The sequence below is a fragment of the Stegostoma tigrinum genome, chromosome 29 (genome assembly GCF_030684315.1).
Source record: "Stegostoma tigrinum isolate sSteTig4 chromosome 29, sSteTig4.hap1, whole genome shotgun sequence".
In the NCBI taxonomy this organism is placed as follows: Eukaryota; Metazoa; Chordata; class Chondrichthyes; order Orectolobiformes; family Stegostomatidae; genus Stegostoma; species Stegostoma tigrinum.
Genome location: NC_081382.1, coordinates 1966824 through 1989977, shown reverse-complemented (window position 1 = coordinate 1989977; position 23154 = coordinate 1966824). Strand labels below are relative to the sequence as shown.

Here is a 23154-nt window from a genome sequence, read left to right as displayed (position 1 = left end):
AGGCAGCCATGATTGAAGCATTGGCACAATGAAGGCAGTGTTTGATATGCTTGCCTTTATTAGTCAGTGCACTGAGTATTGGAGTTGGGAGATCATGTTGCAGCTGTATGGGTCATTGGTTAGGCCACTTTTGGAATACTGTATGCAATTCTGGTCTCCCTGTTGTAAGAAGGATGTTGTGAGACTTGAAAGGGTTCAGAAAAGAATTAAAAGGACGTCACCATGGTTGGAGGGTGTGAGCTATGGGGAGAGGCTGAATAGGGTTGGGACTATTTTTGCCTAGAGTGTGGGAAGCTGAGGGATGGCCTTATAGAGGTTTATAAAATCACAAGGGGACTGGATAGGGTAAATAGACAAGGTGTTTTCCCCAGGGTGAGGGAGTTCAAAAACTACAGGACGTAGGTTTAAGGTGAGAGGGGAAAGATTTAAAAGGGACTGAAGGCGCAACCTTTTCACGCAGAGGGTGGTGCGTGTATGGAATAAGCTGCCAGAGAAAGTGGTGGAGGCTGGTACAATTGCAGCATTTAAAGAGCATCTGGGTGGGTATATGAATAGAAAGGGTTTAGAGGGATATGGGCCAAATGCTGGCAAAAGGGACTAAATTTATCTAGGGTATCTGGTCAGTATGGATGAATTGGACTGAAGGGTCTGTTTCCATGCAGTACAGCTCTATGACATGATCAACTACATCATCATTCAACACTGAAACTGAAAGGATAACCTCATTACCAAAACAAAGACCAGTGCAGATGACTGCTGCAGAAACCGTCAACTCATCCACTCCTCAATGTCCATCAAATGTTACCAAAAGCAGCTAAAAACAAAGACATTGTTTAGAATCAAGCTCAACATTGAGGGTCTTCAAGAGCAGAACTGACTAGTGAGCGTCCAATAGTGCCTCCACTAAAATCTCCAAAGAGTTTATTTTAATGGAGTGGAAGAAATCTGGAAAGACCCGAAGACAGTCATCATCTAATGACATACGGAAACCGTTGGCTACAGGACCAGGAAACACTGAGACTGGCTCAACAACAATGGCCACATCATCCAAAACCTCATTCACAAGAGCAGGAAAGCTCTTCTTGCCTGGTAAAACAAAAACACAAGTGTGGTAAAGGGGAGAACTCAGCACATAACAAAGCCATTGTTACAAACAAAAAGGAAATCAAGAACCAATAGTGGACTGAGAAGGCTAATGATCTGCAACTTCTTGCTGATAAGCACAACACCTAGGGTTTCTTTAGTACCACTAACGCAGTATATAGACCCAACATTTTTGGCCTCAAACTGGTGCAGAGTAAGGATCACACCCTTTTGAGAGACAGAAAAAAACCTCAGCTTCCGACAAAGGGAACATCTCAAAGAACTTATAAACTGCAATACAATGGTTGTTGAGAATGATGTTGAGGAAATCTCCTAACACCCCTTGAAAAGTGATCTTGGACTCCCACCTACTGTGGCAGTAATTGAAGCCCCCATTAGACACATGACGAATGGAAAAGCTGCAGCTGTAGTTGGAGATTTTCAAACTTGGAACAATAGAGCTTAACTATCATCTTCATCAACTGTTCCGGAACTGGGACAAATAAGAAACCCCTGATGATATCAGGGATGCTAATATCTCCAAGAAAGAAGACAAACTGGACGGTGGGGAAATACTGAGGAATCTCCCTACTGTCCATCACTGGGAAGATCATTCCCTGAATCCTTGGTCAGCACCTGCTCACTGTCTCAGAGAAAATTCTTCCAGAAAGCTAATGAGGCTTCTGACCAAACCATTACACTATGGCGATAATTTTCACTGCTTGGCAACTCCAAGAGAAATGTCAGGAACAACACCAAACAAACTACATGGCCTTCATTAATCTGACCAAGGCTTTAGACTCAATCAATCACGAAGTGCTAAGAGATAATGGGAACTGCAGATGCTGGAGAATCCAAGATAACAGAGTGTGAAACTGGATGAGCACAGCAGGCCGAGCAGCATCTCAGGAGCACAAAAGCTGACGTTTCGGGCCTAGGCCCATCTCTGATGAAGGGTCTAGGCCTGAAACATCAGCTTTTGTGCTCCTAAGATGCTGCTTGGCCAGGAAGTGCTAAGACCCTGTCAAAGACCAGCTGTCCAGTGAAATTCATCAACATTCTCCATCTCCTCCACGATGTTGAAAATGGTCCTCAATTAATATACTTGCTATCACAAGACCCTTGAGGAATGCCATCAACTCTGATTGAGATGGATTCTCTGCATCATCTGGGAGGACAAGCATACTAGCATCCATGTTCTTGTAACAGCACCAACCAATAATAGCTAATAGCACCAGCATTGAGGCCATAATCACCCAAATCCACCTTCACTGGGCTGATCATGTTCTCAGTATATCCAAGTTCCAATTGTCAAAGCAAATCTTCACCCAACTCAGGCAGGCTCTCAAATGAGAGGAATATGAAGGAAATATTTCTAAGACTCCCCAAAGACTTCCCTCAAGAAACGTATGGGAAATCCTTGTTCGAAAGGCACCAACTTGGAGGAAACACCTGTATAAACAGGTACAATTCTTTGAGAACATCTGGTGGCAAGAGGAAGTGAAGAAAAGAACTGAAGAAAGAAATGCTGATGATCTCAAGGTCAAGGACTAGTTTCACCTCCAGGAAACACCTGCCAAATGTTTTGATGGAACTACAGCTCTAGGATCACATTCAACCTCCGCACAAAGACCGACAGAACAGTGACACAGAGTTACCTCAGTGGACAATCAAAATCATGAGTAAGTGATTGTGAAGATGATTTCAAATCCATTGGCAAAAACACACCATCTTTGACTGCGAGCAGACATTTTCCAAATCTGCTCAACTCAACTATTTCTAACTGTTCATGAATAGTGGATCATTGCAAAACACAACATAGAGTAAACTGCAATTTACTGGGTCAGTAAAAATCCCGCTCCTGCTGGTGTGCAGAGCCTTTTAATCTGGATAGGAATTGCTGAGACGACCATCCGCAAATCTTGGTCCTCTAACAAGCGCTTCTTGCTGTTGTTTTTCATGTACAACAATGCTGAAAATGTTTGCTTGCAGATGTTTACTTTTACAACAGTAAGAGTACAGGAATGGCACAATATTTGAATATTCATGCACCACAGTCAGCCAAACCACGTACAAAGATACCTCTCCAAATTTCAGCTTCACCATGTAGTCCACCCGTAGCTCTGTGTATTCCTCTTTTTCTTTTAACATCAGCTTTTGTGTTGAATCAGACAACGCTGAACCAAATGGGCCAAATGAACCAAATATCTAATCAAAGTCTCCTACTCTGAATCTCTGAAGTAGAATTTGAAGTTCTTTTGCAGTGCTTTGATTTGATTTGATTTATTATTGTCACATCTACCGAGGTGCAGTGAAAGTGTTGTTTTGTATGCATTACAGGCAGTTCACACCAAATAACAGAATGAGAAATACAAGGTGATGGCTGTAGAGAAGCACAATAAGTGAAATCAATATTAAATCTGAAATTTGAGAGGTCCATTCAGAAGTCTAACAACAGTGGGGAAAAAGTTGTTCTTGAACCTGTTGTTATTTGTGTTCATGCTTTCGTATCTTCTGCCTGACAGAAGAGGTTGGAGAGATTATAACTGGAGTGGGACGGGTCTTTGATTATTTCTAAGGCAGCTGGGAGTATAGACTGAGTCAATGGATGGAAGATTGGCTTGCGTGATGGACTGGGCTGTGTTGGCAACTCTCTGTAATTTCTTACAGTCCTGGAGAGACCAGCTGCCATACTAAGCTGTGATGAATCTGGATAGAGCTGGATGAACACAGCAGGCCAAGCTACATCAGAGGAGCAGGAAAGCTGGTGTTCTGGGCCTAGACCCTTCTTCAGAAATTGGGGGGGGGGGGGGGGGAGGGGGTTCTGAAATAAATAGGGAGAGAGGGGGAGGCAGATAGAAGATGGATAGAGGAGAAGATAGGTGGAGAGGCTGAAGAGATTACCAGCGAGTTGCAGTGGGAGAGAGATCCGCCGAGGTCTTTCTGGAAGGAGGAGGGTAACTTCTTCAAGGTAGACATCCTTAGAAGCGGCTTTGCAATGGGGTTAAAATTGTTTCAGAAATAGTAGGAACTGCAGATGCTGGAGAATCTGAGATAATGAAGTGTGGAGCTGGATGAACACAGTAGGCCAAGCAGCATCAGTGGAACAGAAAAGCTGACGTTTCGGGCCTAGGCTACAAGAGAGTTGCAGTGGGAGAGACATCCACTGAGGTCTTTCCGCAGGGAGGAGGGGAGGAGTTCCTACTATCTTCCCCTTCCCCGTAATAACCATTGCACCTCACTGTATAACCATAAACCACAACCGTAGGCTCTACTCCTATCTCTGCATACAAAAAAAATGAACAAACCTGATTTCAATGGCCATGGTTTTATGTAAATTTCCACAGCTTGCTTGAACACTGCACCGAACTCTGGTGTGATTATTTTGGCTACAAGAACTTCATGGTGGAGGATGCAATGGGTGATCTGAATGTCAGGATTTTGCTACTTCAACTTACTGACAAATCCATTATTTTCTCCATAATGGAGGCTGCTCCACCGGGGAAAATGCTCCAACACGGGTAAAATTTGTTTTACTCAAGAAATTATCTGTTCCCCAAACTACGTTTTCATTGGTCATATGACTTGGAAGCTCCTTACAAAAAGGAAGAAATTTCTGAATGTAGTTGCCATCTACATCCCATTAGCTGGCTCCACCAACAAGTAACTAACCTCTTGACCTTAAAGCGATACCTGCTCACACATGGGATCTACTTGATGTTTTGTTCTCTTGAAGTCCTGAAGTACTGTGTGTCTGTTCACAAGAGATGTATAAAAACCGAAAGAACTGTGGATGATGTAAATCAGGATCAAAAACAACTTTGCTAGAAAAGCTCAGCAGGTCTGGCAGCATCTGTGGAGGAAATAACAGAGTTAACGCTTCGGGTCCAGTGGCCCTTCCTCAGAAGATGTATGTCTCAAGAGATGTATGTTTTGTCCGTGAATAGCATCTTAATGTACTTGATGCCATTGCAGTGTTTGACAACTTCTCTCAGCAGATGACACATTCAGGTAAAGGGCAAACGGAATCTCGTCTCCGTGAGAATTCAAAGGTCAGACAGTTCTCACTGTTCTGTCTCTGAACAGTTTTTGTTTTTTTTAAGCTTTGGGTTCAGATGTTTCATAACTGGCTTAGCAGAACGATTGCCTCTTTTGACAATAAATGTATCCATTTCCCCTTAAAATCTAAGGCTTAAATAAGTGGTGTAAGTTAAAAGAATTCCAAAATATTCACATTAAAATCAGTGCTAATGTGGAAATGCGTTCAGGCAGGCAAGCTAGTTCAACAGCTGTTTCCCGAAACATCAGCTTTTGTGCTCCTGAGATGCTGCTTGGCCTGCTGTGTTCATCCAGCTTCACACTTTGTTATCTTGGATTCTCCAGCATCTGCAGTTCCCGTTACCTCTCTCAACAGCTGTTTCGGTTGCCTGGCTCCTTACAGCAAACTTGCAGTTTCTTCTCATTGTTGTCATGGACAATTACTCACTAACGAGAATGACTGTCCACTGAGGAAATGTCTTCTCATAATGAATGTTTGATCTTGCTTACGCGCGGGTACCAAATCCCCACTGCAAACTGGTTGAAAACCTCTGTGTTAGAATGCTGATGTTAGGCCACACTTGGGATATTGTGTATAGTTCTAGTCACCACACTACCAGAAGGATGTGGATGCTTTGGAGCGGGTACAGAAAAAGTTTACCAGGATGTTGCATGGTATGGGGGATTTTAGCTATGAAGAAAGGTTGGCTAACTGGGTTTGTTTTCACTGGAATGCAAGAGGTTGAGGGGTCACCTGATAGAAGTTTAGAAGATTGTGAATGGCATGGATAGAGTGGGGAACACGTGAGGCTTTTTCCCAGGGTGGAGGGTCAATTACTATGGGACACAGGTTTAAGGTGCAAGGGGCAAGTTTAAAAGAGATGTGTGAGGCATGTTTTTCACACAAAGAGTCATGAGTGCCTGGAATGCGCTGTCAGAGGAGGTGGTAGAAGCAGACTCAATTGCAGCATTCAAGAAGCACCTGGACAAATACACAAATAAGAAGGGAATAAAGGAATATAGATTCTGTAAATGAAGACAGCTTTACTATGGAAGAACAAAATGTGTCGGATCAGGCTTGGTTTGCCAAAGGGCCTGTTCCTGTGTTGTTTTGTTCCTTGTTCTCATCAAAGCATAAGAAAGTTTCTGTTGGCTTGGACATGAAATGAGGATTTACTAGAAATTTTCAATATTACATATGTTCCTGAGAAATAAGAAGTGAAGGATAGTTTCAACTGTCAGGTTCAGTCATAACGGGCACATAAATTGAACAATAGTCACAAGGGTCAACAGCTCAGTGAGAAACAGCCATTTGAGACAAACTGACTGAGAAACAGTCACAAGGGGCAACAGCCCAGTGAGTAACAAGCATAAAGAGACACAGACTGAATGTGATTCAGTCACAGGGGTTGTGTAGACAGAGCCTCAGTAACTTATGCCCCTTCCCGTCACCCTCCAAGATTCCCTTGTGTGGGCAGCAGCGACCTTAACTCATACATTAATGAGGTCAAAAACATCACTTCAATGGGAACTGGCCGAAGTATTTAAAATGAGGAAAATGAAATACAGTGGAGAAAGGGGAAAGAACGGGATCTGAGCATACCTGCTGTAATTGAAAAGCATGAACTAAAGCCTCCCTCCTGTGCTGACATATTCATTAGTAACTGTTCTATTGTGAACTATAGAACCAGGTAACTGGGCATGCATTTTCCAATTTCAGAAGGCATATTGGTTTCAAAATTAATTGACCACTTCACATTCTCTCCAATACCACCTCATCTCTTCCCAAAATTTTTTAACAGCCCCAAGCTATCCCAGCAATCCCTGTATGAAATTCTTCCATTATGCTTCCGTCACTGAACCAAATCCACATGAATCAAAGTCACAGAACAGTGTCTGTGCTAGTTGTGACGCTCTGTCCCCCTTTCATTCTCCTTGCTTTCAATACCAACAGTCAAGTGTGTGGCATCATGGTTGGCTCTGCTGCAAAGCAGGAGAGGAAAAAGACTATGAGAACTCTGATGAATGGGGACTCAGTTGCAAGGTTGGCTATAAATGAGACTCTTGAATGGTATGTTGCCTCTCTGGTTTGGGATGCCTCAGGCTGGCTGCAGGGCATTCTGAAGGAGTAAGGTGAACAGCCAGCAGCCCTGGTACATATCAGTATCATTAGAAACACACTAAAAACAGGCGAGGCTGTTCAAAAGGATTGTGTCAGAGATTGCTTCAAAAAGAAATTAGGAAGGCAAACAGGGGCCATGAAATGTCTTTGGCAAATAGGATTAAGGACAATCCTAAGGCTTTCTATAAGTACATTGAGAGGAAATCGATTACTAAAGAAGGGAAAGATTGGGATCTATCAGAGACCAAAGAGGCAACCTGTAGGTGGAGCCAGAGGATATGGGTGAAGTATTAAATGAATATTTCTCAACTGTATTCACAAAGGAAAAAGACATTACAATGGAGATTTCAGTTGGGATGGTGAGATTCTAGAGGGTATTAAGATTAATAAAGCTGGAGGTATTAAATGTTTTAGTGGGTACAGAGTGCATAAATGGGCCTGCTGAGATTTGCCTGCTAAAGGAGGGAAGGGAGGAAACTGTTGGCACCCTAGCAGAGATATTTAATACTTTGCTGGCCACAGCTGAAGTGGCAGAAACCTGCAGGATTCTTAAAGTGCTTCCTTTGTTCAAGAAGGGCAATAGGAATGGGCCAGGTAGACCAATTAGTCTGACAGCAATTGTAGGGAAATTATTAGGCAAATTTTGAGGGACAGGCTTAATTAACACTTGGAAAGGCAGGGATTGAACAGGGATAGTCAGCATGGATTTGTTACAGGGAGATTGTATCTGAGAAATTTAATTCTGTTTTTTGAAAAGGTGACTAAATAAACTCATGGCAGCAATCAGTTGATATGGTTTATATGGACTTCAGGAAGGCCTTTAACAAAGTCCTACATGTAAGGCTGGTTGGGAAACTCTATCCTAAATTGGCTTACAAATAGAAAGAAAAGGATTATGTTGTAGGGTTGTTTTTGTGATTGGAAGCCTGTAACCAATGGTGTACCACTGGGGCCCTTGCTGTTTGTCTTGTACACTAATGATTTGGATGTGAATATAGAAGGTAATAATTATTACATTTGCACATGATTCGAAAATTTATGGCATTGTTGATAGTGAGGGCGGTTGTCTGAAACTACAGTTTAATATTGATCAGTTTGTAAATTGGGTACAGCAATGACAGATGAAATTTAATTCTGGTAAGTGCAAAATGATGCATTTTGGGAGGTCTAATAAGGGAAGGATATCCACAATGACTGGTAGGTTCCTTGGGAATACAGAGGAACAAAGAGAGGTTGGTGTACAACTCCATAGAACCTTGAAGGTGTCAGCACAGGTACATACAAAGAAGCCATACAGAATGCTTGCCTGCAATTGTCAAGGCATTGAATATAGGACCAAGGAAGTCTTGTTACAACTTTACAACACATTGGTTCATCCACAGCCGGAATACTGAGTGTAGTTGTGGTCACCACATTATAAGAAGGATGGGATTGCACTGGAGAGGGTGCAGAGGAGATTCACCAGGATTTTACCTGCGTTTGAAAATCTTAGTCATGAAGATGTACTGGATAGGCTGGATTTGTTTTCCTTGGAGCAGGGAAAGATGAAAGGAGATCTGATTGAAGTACATAAAATGATGAAGGGCATAGACAGGGTAGATGGTGAGAATCTTTTGCCCATGGCGGATGTGTCTGAGACGGAGGGAATAAGTTTAAGGTGAGAAGGTGGATTAGAGTAGACACAGGAAAAAATCTTTTAACCCAGAGAATGGTAGAGTTAAGGAACATGCTGCCTGAGACGGCGATGGAGGCAGATACTCTTGCAACACTTATGAAATATCTGGATGTGCACTTAAAATGCCAGGTCATAGTAGGCTATGGACCAAGAACAGATGAATGGTATTAGTATAGTTTGGGATAATAAAGTGTGGAGCTGGAGGAACACAGTAGGCCAGGCGGCATCCTAGGAGCACAACAGCTGACGTTTTGGGCCTAGACCCTTGATGAAGGGTCTAGGCCCAAAACGTCAGCTTTTGTGCTCCTAAGATGCTGCTTGGCCTGCTGTGTTCATCCAGCTCCACACTTTGTTAGCTCGGATTTTCCAGCATCTGCAGTTCCTATTATCTCTTAGTATAGTTTGGTGTTTGTTCGTCAGCACAGACATGGTGCATCTAAGGACCTTCTATGCTGATTAAATCTTCTGATTCTAATCAATCATTTCATCACCTTGTGCCTCTTGTCCACAATTCAGCTCAGTAACACTGGTGTCTTCTGGTACCACACTAATAATCACTAAGCTTCATGGCCTTTGCTAAACCCCAAGGTTCCAGTCTTGAATACGCCATCTTTAGCATTTACATCTGAGAAGAAGGCAATGTCATTCAGAAGGATGAAGGGATTTTTCACTAAGTCCCTGTTGAACCTCAGATCAATCTCACCTCCTCTATTAACCCCCAGGTTGTTTATCGAAGTCTTTCAAACTGCCTCTCCAACATTCCTTACCTGAATCACTTCAAGCCAGCAGGAGCAAAGCCATTAACTGCCCACAAGCCCCTACGAACCCTTATTTCACCTCTCCCATGCTGCTGTCTCTTTTTCACTACAGGGGTACACAACCTTGATGTATTATTCAACCATTTCTCAGCCATTGTATCATCAAACCTGCTTCCTTTCACACTGAAAACATTGAGCACTTACAGTCCAGACCTCTACTGCTCCCTAAATCATAATTTTATGGACTACGGTTGGCATTCTGTAAAGGCCTCTTGGCTAGTCGCTCTAATTCATTTCCCATAAACAACAAATGTCCTCTCCCACAATCACATCAATCAGGTCACTGTCATCAATAAACTCCACTGACTTCCTGGCAATTGACATTCAAATTGTTATTCTCTCCTTCAGAACTCTCAATGGTCTTCTCCTCTCTCCAATCCTTAAACCTGCCATCAGATTCTCTTGCCTTCTGTCCACAATTGAAAATGTGCTCTCAGGTCCTACCTATACCCCATCCCTGCCATCTGCAACTCCCCCTTTCTTGACTCCCTTCCTTCTTACAAATACCTCCTCCTCTACTTGTTTATTCACTTGTCATCTTATCATCTTCCAAGAATTAGAACTTGTTCACCCTACTTGGGCATTTTCCTCACAGTTTCATCACATCACTTCCACCTCCAAAATAGCTGACACTCCTGCCATATGAAATAGCTGCCCAGAGGTTGGTATCCTGTCACCCAGTCATTATTTACCTTTATTTACATGTGGACAATCCATCAAGCCTGCACATTCCTGGACGCTAGGGGCAATTTGGCATGGGCTGTCCACTTAACCTGCACATCTTTGGACTGATACTTGATATTTTTATAAAAGAAAGCTTTTGTCCAAGTGGGTGAGAATGCATGCAAAACAGCAGCAGTGGGTGACACAGTGGACTTGTTGGGCCGAAGGGCCTGTTTACACACTGTGGGGATTCTATGATGATCTCTCATAAATATTTAATCAAAGATTGAGAATTACCAAAAAGAAAAACTATAAATTGAAAAAAACGTATATCATGTAAGAAAAATACAACTTTAAACTGAGTAGGACTTTTATTTCATTTTTTGAAAATCAGCTTATTATTGTGCTTGCACATTCGATTGTTCAGATTGCTGGTAACAGTAAACATTGTTTCTTAAAACTGTGATAATTTTAAATTACAATAGTATCCTTGAAATTAGTGTTCAATTCTAGAATAATTCTTCAGTATTATATTAGTGTTAGCAATTGTCTGATACATATATCATGCTGTACCTAACATTCTTCACTTTGTAAAGATACATCTCTATTCCTAATATATATGCCTCCGTACCTAACATTCACTATAAACATACACCACTCCATAAATATACATGCCTCTGTACTTAACATACATCACTCTGTTCTTGACCAGCAGTTTTTCCAGGTGATGTTAATTTGTACCTTTTGAAATTGTGATACAGACAAGGGGGATGAAGGAGGCAACTTTAAAAATATAAAGGGAAGCATACCTGAAGATCATTGTGCTCTCCTGCATCAAACTGTGTCTCCTTTCTAACTGATCTCAAGGTTTGCATAAGGTCCATCAAAATCTTCTGACGTTTCTTAACCTCATAGCAGTTCAGATTGTAATGGTTCACTGCGTCATAAAGATGTTTACTCAGCAACTCTTTGGAACCCTAGAAGATCAAAAATGCAGCAGTGATGGAATAGTGAGTTAGAGATCCAGGAATTGATATGGTGCCAACTTTAAGAGTTAAAAATTAAATAAACCTCATCATCATCACTCTGCAACCATCCCACCCACCATCCTTGCCAGTTATACAACCATGTGGCCATTTCATTTCATTGATTGTGCTCAGCTCTGGCATTACTCAGCACTTCAAAGCCAACACACAAGAGTCAGAATATCACTAGGAGGCTGAGTAAAGAATGGCTGTATCACTGAAATGTGTCCTCTTGAATTTGGTTCAAGCACAGAAGATCAATATCTGGAATTTCCTTGGCAAATGTAATGGGAAGTTGAGGTTGATTTCAGGTTGTTAGACACTGAATTGGGTGCATTCTTGAGGTTTAATCACATGACCTCTTACCTCAAACTGCCATAACATGCACAATCCCTACACTGGCAGATTTGCTTTGGGGGAAAACAGTTGGCCAATATTACTTAATTCTTGCAGGTAAAAATGGATCAAGGTAGAATATTCAGATGACTGTTGATCTGGCATTCTGCTAGTTGTCTTTGGAGTCTTGGCAGAAACAGCTGCCTCAGGATACTTAATATCAAGTAGTAGTCCAGACGCTTTTTTAAAAAAGTGTTACATTTTCCAATCCAATGGACCCTTTCCAGAATTGAAGGAATTTTCTTCCTGCCCTGAACTATATAAACATAGAAACATAGAAAATAAAAGCATAACAGGCCATTCAGCGTTTTGAGTCTTTTCAACCTCTTATTATGATCATAGCCGATCATGCAGCTCAATAGCCTGTTCTCATTTTCCCTCATAACCTTTGATTCCTTTAGCCCCAAATGCTATACCGAACTCCAATGCAATTACATCCCTGCTAAAGTAAGGGGAGCTAAATTGTATGCAGTACTCCAGATGCAGACTCACTAATGCCTTGTACAGTTGTAAACACTTCCCTAAACACCATTCCTTTAGCAATGTGACAAAATTCCATTGCTGCACCTGCATGCTAGCTTTCTGCAACTCATGTACCTCACACCTATCCACATTAAACTCCATCTGCCAAATTCTGGCCTATTCATCAAACCTATCCATTTTAAACTGCTTATTTCTTCATTACAATTGTTCTATTTTAGTATCACCTGCAAATTTGGCTGTAGTACTTTCTCTTTCTACATCCAAGTTATTAAAATACATTGTAAGAAGTTGGGGCCCAGGACCAAACCCACTGGCACCCACTACTTATTGCTGGCCAACCAGAAAAAGATCCATTTGTCTCAACTCTCTGCTTTCTGCTAGTTAGCCAATTCTTTATCCAAACTAATATATTGCCCATAATCTCATGTGATCTTACATAATGTGTAAACCTTTTGAGTGACACCTAATACAGATAGTCAGGAAAATAGAATGTCAGGGAAGGCCACGGTCCAGTGGTATTATCACTGGACAATTAATCAAGAGACCCAGGTAAAGTTCTGGGGACCTGGATTGAAATCTGCTGTGGCAGATAAAGTATGTGGAATTAGAAAATCTGACCGTGAATCCATTGCTGATTGTCAGAAGACCCCATCTGATTCAGTAATGTCATTGAGGGAAGGAAGCTGCCATTCTTACCTGGTTTGGACTATACGTGACTCCAAAACCACAGCAATGTGAATGACTTTTATTTGCCCTTTGGGGTGGGCAATAAATGCTGGACCAGCCAGCAATGCCCTCACCCCATGAATGAATAGAAAGACATACCCCATTATCTGTTTTGTTTGTTGCATCTTCAAAGAACTCTAGCAAATTAGCCAAATATGATTTACCCTTCATACAACAGAGCCAGCTCCAATGGGTTGCATTTTGACTTTCTAAACGTCAGGTTACGACTTCCTTAAAAATGGATTTCAACAATTTCCCAATGACAGAAATTAAACTAACTGGTCTATAGTTTCCTGCTTTTTGCTTTCCTCCTCCCTTGAATGACAGTGTTATATTAGCATTATTCGAATCCACTAGAACCTTTCCAGAATCCAGAAAATTTTGAAATATTATAACCAATGCATATACTATTCTCTGCTATCAATTCCTTTCAGATCCAAGTATACTGGCATCGGGCCCTGGGATTTATCTGCCTTTCATCTCAATAGTTTACTTAATATGTTTTCTCTAGTGATAGCAAGTGTTTTTTATGTTTCTTTTTTCTCTGCATTACCTGTAACGTTTGGGATTTCAATGTGAAAACTGAGGCAAAATATTGATAACATCTACCATTTCTGTGCTCCCATTAACAACTCACCAGTCTCATCCTCTAAGGGACCAACATTCACTTAAGCTGCACTCTTCCTTTTCATATACTTACAGAAGCTTTTGCTATCCGTTTATATGTTTTACTATAGTTTTATTTCACAATTTCCCTTTTTATTACCTTTTCTCAGTAACCCTTGGTTGATCTTTAAATGTTTCCCAATCCCCCAGCCTGCCACTTTGCAATATGGTAAGCCATGCCTTAGTTTTTGCCTTTATCTTACACCCTCGTTTAGCCAGAGATACATTTTCCCCTAATGTATTTTTCCCCCAGTTCAGTTGTCCTACTTTCATTAGTCTTCCTGACTAGACCACTTTGGCCAAATCTGTTCTCTTGCCTTTGTTTAACAACAGAATACTGGATGGACTCCAGTTTCTGATCCTCAAATTAAATTTGAAATTCAGTATTCTATGGTCACTATTCCCCAGAGGATCCATGGCCATGAGATTACTAATTAATCCCATTTCATTACACAATATTAATCTGTAATAGCTTTTTCCTGGCGGGTTGCCGAACAATTCTTAGAATCCCTAGAGTGTGGAAACAGGCCCTTTGGCCCAACAAGTCCACACTGACCCTCAGAGCATCCCACCCAGACCCATCCCCCTATAAGCTACACATCCCTGAACACTATGGGCAATTTAGCATGGCCGATCCGCCTAACCTGCACATCTTTGGCCTGTGGGAGGAAACTGGAGCCCCAGAGGAAACTCACACAGACACAGGAGAATGTACAAACTCCACATAGACAGTCAACCAAGAGTGGAATTGAAACTGGGCCCTTGGTGCTGTGAGGCAACAGTACTAACTGTGCCACCCTTTTTTTTAAGCTTACTGCAGCTGGTATGCCCAGGCAGTATCCCATGCAAGTACTAACCAAGCCTGAATCTGCTTAGCTTCCAAGATCAGACAAGATCAGGCATTTTCAGACTAGGATGGCCTTTGATGCAGCTCCAAAAATACTTTCTCTGTACTGTCTATGAACTTTCCCTTGAGGCTACCCTTGCTGATTTGGTTAATCCAGTCTGTGTGCATTTTAAAATTGCTCATGATTGTTGTATCTGTTTTACAAGCCCCCAGTATTTCTTGGCTTATACTCTGCTCTACTGTGGAACTATACTAACAAGGAACTTATGGATTATTTCCACCTGGGAAATTGTAACACCTGCTTTATCCATTCTGGACATCTTTCCAAACACTGAATGCCTCCCAAACCTGGTTTCCTTGTGACCATGTTTCACTAATTGCCACCGATTAAACCTATTTGTCTCTGTTTGTGCTGTTAACTCCTTAATTTTAATCGGTATGCTGCATGCATTCAGATATAAAGCTTTACATTTGTCCTTTTATCAATCTTCCCCAGTCTTGTACAATTTCTAGATGCAAGATAACATCTACATCCTCGCTTCCTTCCTTTCTTTAATAACCAACCACAATTATTGTGGTTAACAAGGTGTGGAACTGGATGAACACAGCAGGCCAAGCAGATCTCAGGAGCACAAAAGCTGACGTTTCGGGCCTAGACCCTTCATCAGAGAGGGGGATGGGGAGAGGGAACTGGAATAAATAGGGAGAGAGGGGGAGGCGGACCGAAGATGGAGAGAAAAGAAGATAGGTAGAGAGGAGAGTATAGGTGAGGAGGTAGGGAGGGGATAGGTCAGTCCAGGGAAGATGGACAGATCAAGGAGGCGGGATGAGGTGGTAGGTAGGAAATGGAGGTGCAGCTTGAGGTGGGAGAAAGGGATGGGTGAGAGGAAGAACAGGTTAGGGAAGCAGAGACAGGCTGGGCTGGTTTTGGGATGCAGTGGTGGGGAGGGGACGAGCTGGGCTGGTTTTGTGATGCAATGGGGGGAGGGGAAGAACTGGGCTGGTTTTGGGATGCAGTAGGGGAAGGGGAGATTTTGAAGCTTGTGAAGTCCACGTTGATACCATTGGGCTGCAGGGTTCCCAAGCCGAATATGAGTTGCTGTTCCTGAGATGCTGCTTGGCCTGCTGTGTTCATCCATCTCCACGCTTTGTTATCTTGGGATTCTCCAGCATCTGCAGTTCCCATTATCACTGATACAATTATTGTAGTTATTTAGGAGTAATAGAAGAGCAAACCTAGAACAGAAGAATGGTGAACAAAGAAACGTCCAGACTACGAGCTAACACATGAGGAAGAACAGCTATGTGTATATGGGTCAAACTATGTCTGTAATCTTTGTAGATACTGTAGATTCTCCAGTTGCTTTGACAGAGGAGCATTTAGCAAAAATGAAAAAGGAAACGATCTGTCTACAGTCTAGGTTGATATGATCTCATATGATGGATAGCACATATAGAGAGGTGGTCACACTGCAGGCTCAGACTCCACAGGCAGGAAGGGAATAGGTGACCATTGAGCAGAGCAGGGTGGGCTCAGCAGGCAGTACAGGAATCTCCTGTGGCTATTCCCCTGCAAGACAGATATATTGTCTTGGATACCGTTGAGGGGAATGGCCTCTGCTCTGCTAGAGAGGGATGGAGAAATAGGCATAGAAATGCAATAGTTATAGGGGATTCAATTATAAGGAGAATAAATAGGGATTTCTGTGGCCACAAATGAGAGTCTAGAATGGCGTGTTGCCTCTGTGGTGCTCGAGTCCTGGACATCTTGGAGCAGTTGCAGGACATTCTGAAGGGGCTGGGCGAACAGCCAGTGGTTGTGTTACTCATTGATACTAACAACAGAGGTGGGGGTGAGCTCCAAATGCAGAATATAGAGAACTCGAAAGAAAGTTAAAATGTGGGACCTCAAAGGTAGTTATCTCAGGATTACTACCAGTGCCACAAGCTAGTCAGAGTAGAAATGACAGGACATATGGGATGAACACGTGGCTGAAAAGATGTTATGAGAGGGAGAGTTTCAGATTCGGGGGGGTCATTGGGACCAGTCCTGGGGATGGTGGGACCTGTACAAACTGGACGGATTATAAAAACCAAAAGAACTGCGGATGCTGTAAATCTGGAACAAAAACAAATTTTCTGGAAAAAGCTCAGCAGGTCTGGCAGCATCTGTGGAGGAAAAACCGGAATTAACATTTCAGGTTCTGAGGAAGGGTCACCGGAACCAAAACGTTAACTCTGTTTTCTTCTCCACAGATGCTGCCAGACCTGCTGAGCTTTTCCAGCAACTTTGTTTTTGTTCTTGGATGGATTATACCTGGGCAGGATCTGGACTGATGCCCTGGGAGGGGTGGCAGCGGACTTGGTTGAGTGGTTGGGGAGGGTTTAAACTAGTGTGGCAGGGGAATGGGAACGGGAACCAGGGGAGTAAGGCAGTAGATGCAGAAATTGAGGGAGATGTAGATACCAAGGTAAACATGATTAAGAACAAAAACAGGCAGGGAAATGCTGCTGAAAAGAGATGGGGATGTGGTCTGAAATGCATGTGTTTCAATGTGAAAAGTATAAAAACGCAAAGTAGATGAACTCAGAGCTTTGTTAGTACTTGAAACTATGACATTATTGCGATCATGGAGACGACTGAAAGAGGGACAGGGCTGGCAGATGAATGTACCAGGATTTAGATGTTTCAGGTGTGATAGAAATGGATATAAAAGGAGCTGGGGAGCTGCATTACTTGGTAAAGGAGTATCTCAGACTGAAACTGAGGGATGATACATCAGAGTACTCATGAAACAAGGTAATATGGGTAGAACTGAGGAATAGGAAAGGTGAAATCACAAGGCCGGGGGTATTCTACAGGCTTCCCAACAGCCAGCAGGAGATGTAGGACAGAACATATAGACAGACTTTGGAAAGACGTAAAAACAGCAGGGTTGTCAGCCTGGGTGACTTTAACGTCCCCCTGCAAAATTGACTAGGACTCACTTTGGATGGAGCAGAATTTATAACGACCATTCAGGAGGGTTTCTTGACACAATATGTAAACAATTCAGCCAGGGAAGGGGTTATACTGGACCTGATTTTGGGAAAGGAGCCCGGCCAGATGAGTGAAGTTTCAGTGGGGGAATATTTTGGGAGCAGCGACCATAATACCATGAGTTTTAAGATACTCATGGATAAGGATAACAACAGTCCAAGGGTAAAGCTGTTAAACTGTGGGAAGGCGAACTACAACAATATTAGACAGGAACTGGAGAGAGTTGATTGGAGACAGCCGTTTGAGCGTAAACCCACATCGGACATGTGGGAATATTTTAAACGCCAGTTGGTAAGAGTTCAGGAGTGGCGGGTTCCTGCGAGAATGAAGGATAGATATGGCAAGTTATGTGAATCTTGGATGACAAAAGATGTTATGATCTTGGTTCAAAAGTAAAGGGAAGATCTGCAAGATCTAGGGGGACGGGACCTAGCAAAGGCCTTGAAGTACAGAAAGAAAGTAGGAAAGAATACGGAATTAGAAGGGCCAAAAAAGGGGCATGAAAATTCATAGCAAATAATATTAAGAAGAATCCCAAAGCTTTTTATACATATCTAAAAAACAAAATGGTAGCCAGGGAAAGGGTTGTACCACTCAAAGACAAACGAGGAAATCTATGTGTGGAGCCAGAAGAGGTAGGTGAGTAAACAAACACTTTGTGTCAGTATTCACCAAAGAGAAGGAATTGATGGAGGATGATCTCAGGCAAGGGAGTATCAAACTCTAGGCCAAGTTAAAAGTCAAAGAAAAAGGTGTTGTGTGTTTTAAAAAGTATTAAGGTAGATACATCCCTGGGTCCTGATGGGATCTATCCCGGAATATTGAGGGAGACAAGAGAACAAATCGCTGGAGCATTGACAGGGACATCTTTATATCCTCTTTGGCCAAGGTTGAGGTCCAGGAGGACTGGAGAATAGCCAAAATTGGCTGACTATTTAAGAAAGGTGACAGGGATAACACTGGAAATTACATGCCTGAGAGTCTCACGTTGGTGGTAGGAAAATTATTGGAAAAGATTCTCAGTGACAAGATCTGTATGCATTTAGAAGCAACTGGGCTTATTAGCGATAGACAGCGTGATTTTTGACAGGGGCAGGTCCTGCCTCACTAACATGATCTAGTTTTTTGAGGAGGTAGTGAAGATGATGGACGAGGGAAAACATTTGATGCTGTCTATACGGACGTCAGTAAAGTCTTTGATGAGGCCCCTTATGGCGTACTAGTACAAAAGGTGAAATCACAAGGTATTGAAGTGAACTAACAAGATGGATACAGAACTGACTGAGTCACAGGAGACAGAGGGTAGCAGTGAAACGATGCTTTCTGGAATGGAGGGTTGTGACTAGTGGTGTTTCACAAGGATCAGTGCTGGGACCTAAGCTGTTTGTGGTCAACAGAAATGATTTGGAGGAAAATGTGACTAGTCTAAGGAGTACGTTTGCACCTGATATAAAGATTCGTGGAGTTGCGGACAGTGAGGAGAACTGTCAGAGGATACAGCAGGATATAGATCAGTTGTAAACATGGACAGAAAAGTGGTGGAGGAGTGTAATCTGGACAAATGTGAGGTGATGTATTTTGGAAGATTAGGTCCAGGTGGAAATTATAGTGAATGGCAGGATCCTTTGGAGTATTGATTTCCAGAGTGATCTGGGTATGCAGATCCACATATCACAGAAGCTGGCAGCTTAGGCAATAAGACAGTGAAAAAGGCCGATGGCATGATTGCCTTCATTGCAAGGAGCACTGAATATAAGAATAGCCAAGTTATGCTGCAGCTTTATAGAATTTTCATTAGGCCACAATTGGCATATTGTGTATTGTTCCAGTCAACACACTACCAAAAGGATGTGGATGTTTTGGAGAGAATACAGGAAAGTTTTACCAGAATGGTAACCAGGAATTTAGCTGTGAAGAAAGGTTGGATAAACTGGGCTTGTTTTCACTGGAATGCAGAAAGTTGAGGGGTGGCCTGAAAATGTATAAGATTGTGAATGGCATGGAAACAGTGGAAAGTATGAGTCTTTTTCCCAGGGTGGAGGGTTCAATTATTACGGGGCACAGATTTAAGGTGTGAGGTGCTGGGGGAAGAGATGCTGTGTGAGGTAAGTTTTCAACACAAAGGGTGGTGAGTGCCTGGAACGAGATGCCAGAGGTGGGGTGGTGGAAGCAGACACAATAGCAGCATTCAAAATGCACCTGGACACATACATAAATAGGAAAGGAATAGAGGGATATGGATTGTGTAAGTGAAGACAGTTTTCGTATGGAAAGGCGAAAGCTTTGATACAGGTGTGGAGAGCCAAAGGACCTGTTCCTGTGTTATATTGTTCTTTGTTCTTCTTTGTTAGGGCCAGGTCTTAATTTTACAGAACCATTTGCAAATATTGTATTGTGCAGTCAGTGTTAGAAGTTTGGGTGAAGGCATCAACTGTAGCAGGTTTATTCATCCTGAAGATACTTGACTCTGTCCCGTCGAAAGTCAAAATCATCTGATAACAAAGACTCCTCCACTTGACTCTGTCCGAAATTGTTTTTGTTTTCCTGCGTATCCAGCTTACACGCTCTGAAATTGGCTTCCAGCTTGTGTTTATATCTCAGTTTTGGGATGTCCTGTGATCTGGATTTCTGTGCTCAGTTGGCTGCAGAGCACTGTCCATTAATGTCTAGGAATCCTCCGTGTGAGTCAGGTTACTGTGCCGACAAAGCTGAACTCTGATAGTCATATTCTTGATGGCAGGAATGCAGCACTTAGCTGGAACCTCGATCTTGAGGATTTTGTCCTGCCAGCTGGTATCACAGTCAGATCACAGACAGCAAAGTTGGAATGCATCAAAGATAAGAGATAATGGGAACTGCAGATGCTGGAGAATCCAAGATAATAAAGTGTGGAGCTGGATGAACATAGCGGGCGAAGCAGCATCTCAGGAGCACAAAAGCTGATGTTTTGGGCCTAGACCCTTCATCAGAGGCTCTCTCATGAAGGGTCTAGGCCCGAAACGTCAGCTTTTGTGCTCCTGAGATGCTGCTTGGCCCACTGTGTTCATCCAGCTCCACGCTTTGTTATCTTGGAATGCATCAAGTTGCTTTATGTTATGCCGAAATGTTTTCCAAATATTTCACACAGAAAAAAAATGATGGAAAGATTCACTGCCTGCTGTACTTTGATCTTCGTTCTGAGCCAAACTCCATGATCTTTCCAAAGTCCAGGAACTCTACCAAACAGTGAGCTTGTAATGGTTGTTTTTGTTTCTTAGGGCTGTTACATGACAGAGAGGATACTCCCAAGAGAGCAAAACACCCTTCCGAGTGAAAGAGTGCCTTCATAAAAGCAACTATGGGGTCTTTGAGTATACATCAAAGGGAGGGTTCATATAAGTCTGAGGAAGACAAAGATCTTATTATCAGGTCAAAGTGTTTGAAAGGTGTACAAAGTGATTCACAAGCATCTGAATTTCCACTGAAATGTATGTTATGAAGCACAATCAAGCAGCTATTCATTAATTTTGTAAAAGCTTTGAACCACTTCAAGATGCTGCGGTCCGTCCTGAACTGAGTGCATACTACAAGTCCAGATCTTTGAGTACATCCTGGAGCCTGGCCAAGAAGCAGAAAGAGTAAACAAGTTCTTTTGTGACATTCAGCACAGAATGTCAATGGCTGGAAAATTCTGAGAAGGATTATTCCTAATCAAATTGTCACTTCCGTGACCCTTCTTTAGAATTGGACTTGAAACAGGAACTCTTTCTTTTTCTCTACACCCAAATGTGCTGAGTTTCTCCAACAATTTCATTTTCAGATCTTCAGCAGCCAGAGTTCTCTGCTTTATTAAAGTCTGAGGAAGTTTCTGACCAAATAGATACTGCAGGAGTTAATAAGAATGAAATTAATCTCTGAATGTTGTAAACAATGAAGAATAAGCAAGGATGAATGTGAGAAGATTTAGGAAAGGAATTTCAATGGGTGGGAATGCTGTTCGAAAGTCTGGGTGTAGATAGGGGCTGCAAGGTAAATTGATCTCCTCCTGACAAATATCAGAGAGAAAAGTGTCAGGGGAGCATGAATCAGCTCACACCCAAATAGAAAACTATTAACATCAGAATGCTGAAAGTTTTGGGAAAATAAAAGCCACCTCATTTGCTTACATGCATATCAAGAAAACATACCTACATATTAACCACACATATCACAGTAGTGACAAGTAATTCAGATGTAATCAACCTGATAGATACACTGACAGCAAACCTCCTTTGGGACTTTTACCAGTTTTGCTGAAGCTACTGTGATAAGTTAAGATGACATACCTACACAATTCAATAGAGTCACCGTTCATGAGATAACCTTTGCAACTAACTCATAGGCTTGCATTGAATGGGTTACATTAATATTCTGGTCAAAAGAGACCATTAATCAGTCACACGTCTCAGCGTATCCTGGCTCTCTAACATGTATTAGGTGAAATAACAAACCAGGAGCCCACAAAATGAAACAGAGTCTGCGGAAATTTTAACTGAAGTGGTCCATGATCCCTCAGACCAATTCTGAAATATGAGCCAATGAATTAAATCACCTCAGCTGTCTTTGATATCAGCAAAGTTCTGTCTCAATCCATTACTCAAAACAAGTTGAAACACTCAATTCTTCCTCATTGTAAAGGACTGTACTGATCAGCAGTATGACACTAAGTGCTCTGAGGTTTCTATTGTAGTAAGTTGGCTAGTCAAAACGTTAGAAGGAGCTTTACAGTTGTCTCTGAAATTATCCATGTTTGACATAATCACCTGTAGTAACAAAGTCATAGGTGACAGACTTTCTATCGGCTTTGCCGTTGCACAAAATGACAGCAAATTTGTTCCATTTCAAATACTCAGCTTCATTTACATGCATGTCACTTGGTGGTGCAAACCACGAATGAAATAATATAGTCACAAAAACTTCAACTTACTGGACAACCTCAAGTTACTACATGATGATAATAGCAAATCTTTTTCTTGTCAAAACGATAAAGGTTCAGCAACTCAGGAATATTTAGGTGTTACATGTATCATTACAAAAGTTCTTGGACTCTGACTCACAAACAGTATTAAACCTTCTCAATGTTCTGTAATTCAGCACGCTGATTCACTGTAGCCTCAGTGTGTGCATCCAGCTGCTTCGGAGTTTCCTCAATTCCATAAGGATGGAGAACTTATCTTCTGAAATATTTCAAGCTGTCCTGACACTAGGCAGACAATATAATGCAAATATGGAAGGGAAGTTGTAAGCTGATTGAGGGTTGAGGAAAGCACCAGGAGAGGGAGCTGTTGCAAAGTTGAGTTAATAACAGCACGTAGCATTCCTCACCTAATCAGCACTGCACAGCAACTCCCTCCAGCCTTCAACACACAAGACAGACTGACTTTGTCAGAGAAATCATTGAGTGCTGTCAGAGCTGTCACTCATGGAGCCTTTTCTGGTCAACTCATTTTGACTCTTGATGGATGTCACTGTGATTCCTTGGGGAAAACAGCAGAAAAGTTGCAGCTGGGGAATATACAGGATGACAAATTGAGCCTTCCTATAAAAAGTGGCA

At 42.2% G+C, this 23154-nt stretch overlaps 1 protein-coding gene across 1 annotated transcript in view; it reads right to left on the bottom strand.

Annotated features, from left to right (window-relative positions):
* The window catches only part of LOC125465245 (coiled-coil domain-containing protein 183-like), a 72489-nt gene extending 49743 nt beyond the window's left edge, over positions 1–22746 (bottom strand). Inside the window, exons 1-2 of the mRNA XM_048558522.2 lie at positions 22528–22746; positions 11209–11376 (exon numbers count right to left, since the gene is read on the bottom strand). Of these exons, the coding sequence (XP_048414479.1) occupies positions 11209–11283 (75 nt within the window). The 5' untranslated portion in view covers positions 11284–11376; positions 22528–22746. The remainder of the gene's footprint in view (positions 1–11208; positions 11377–22527) is intronic.
* Between the last annotated feature and the right edge of the window lie 408 nt (positions 22747–23154).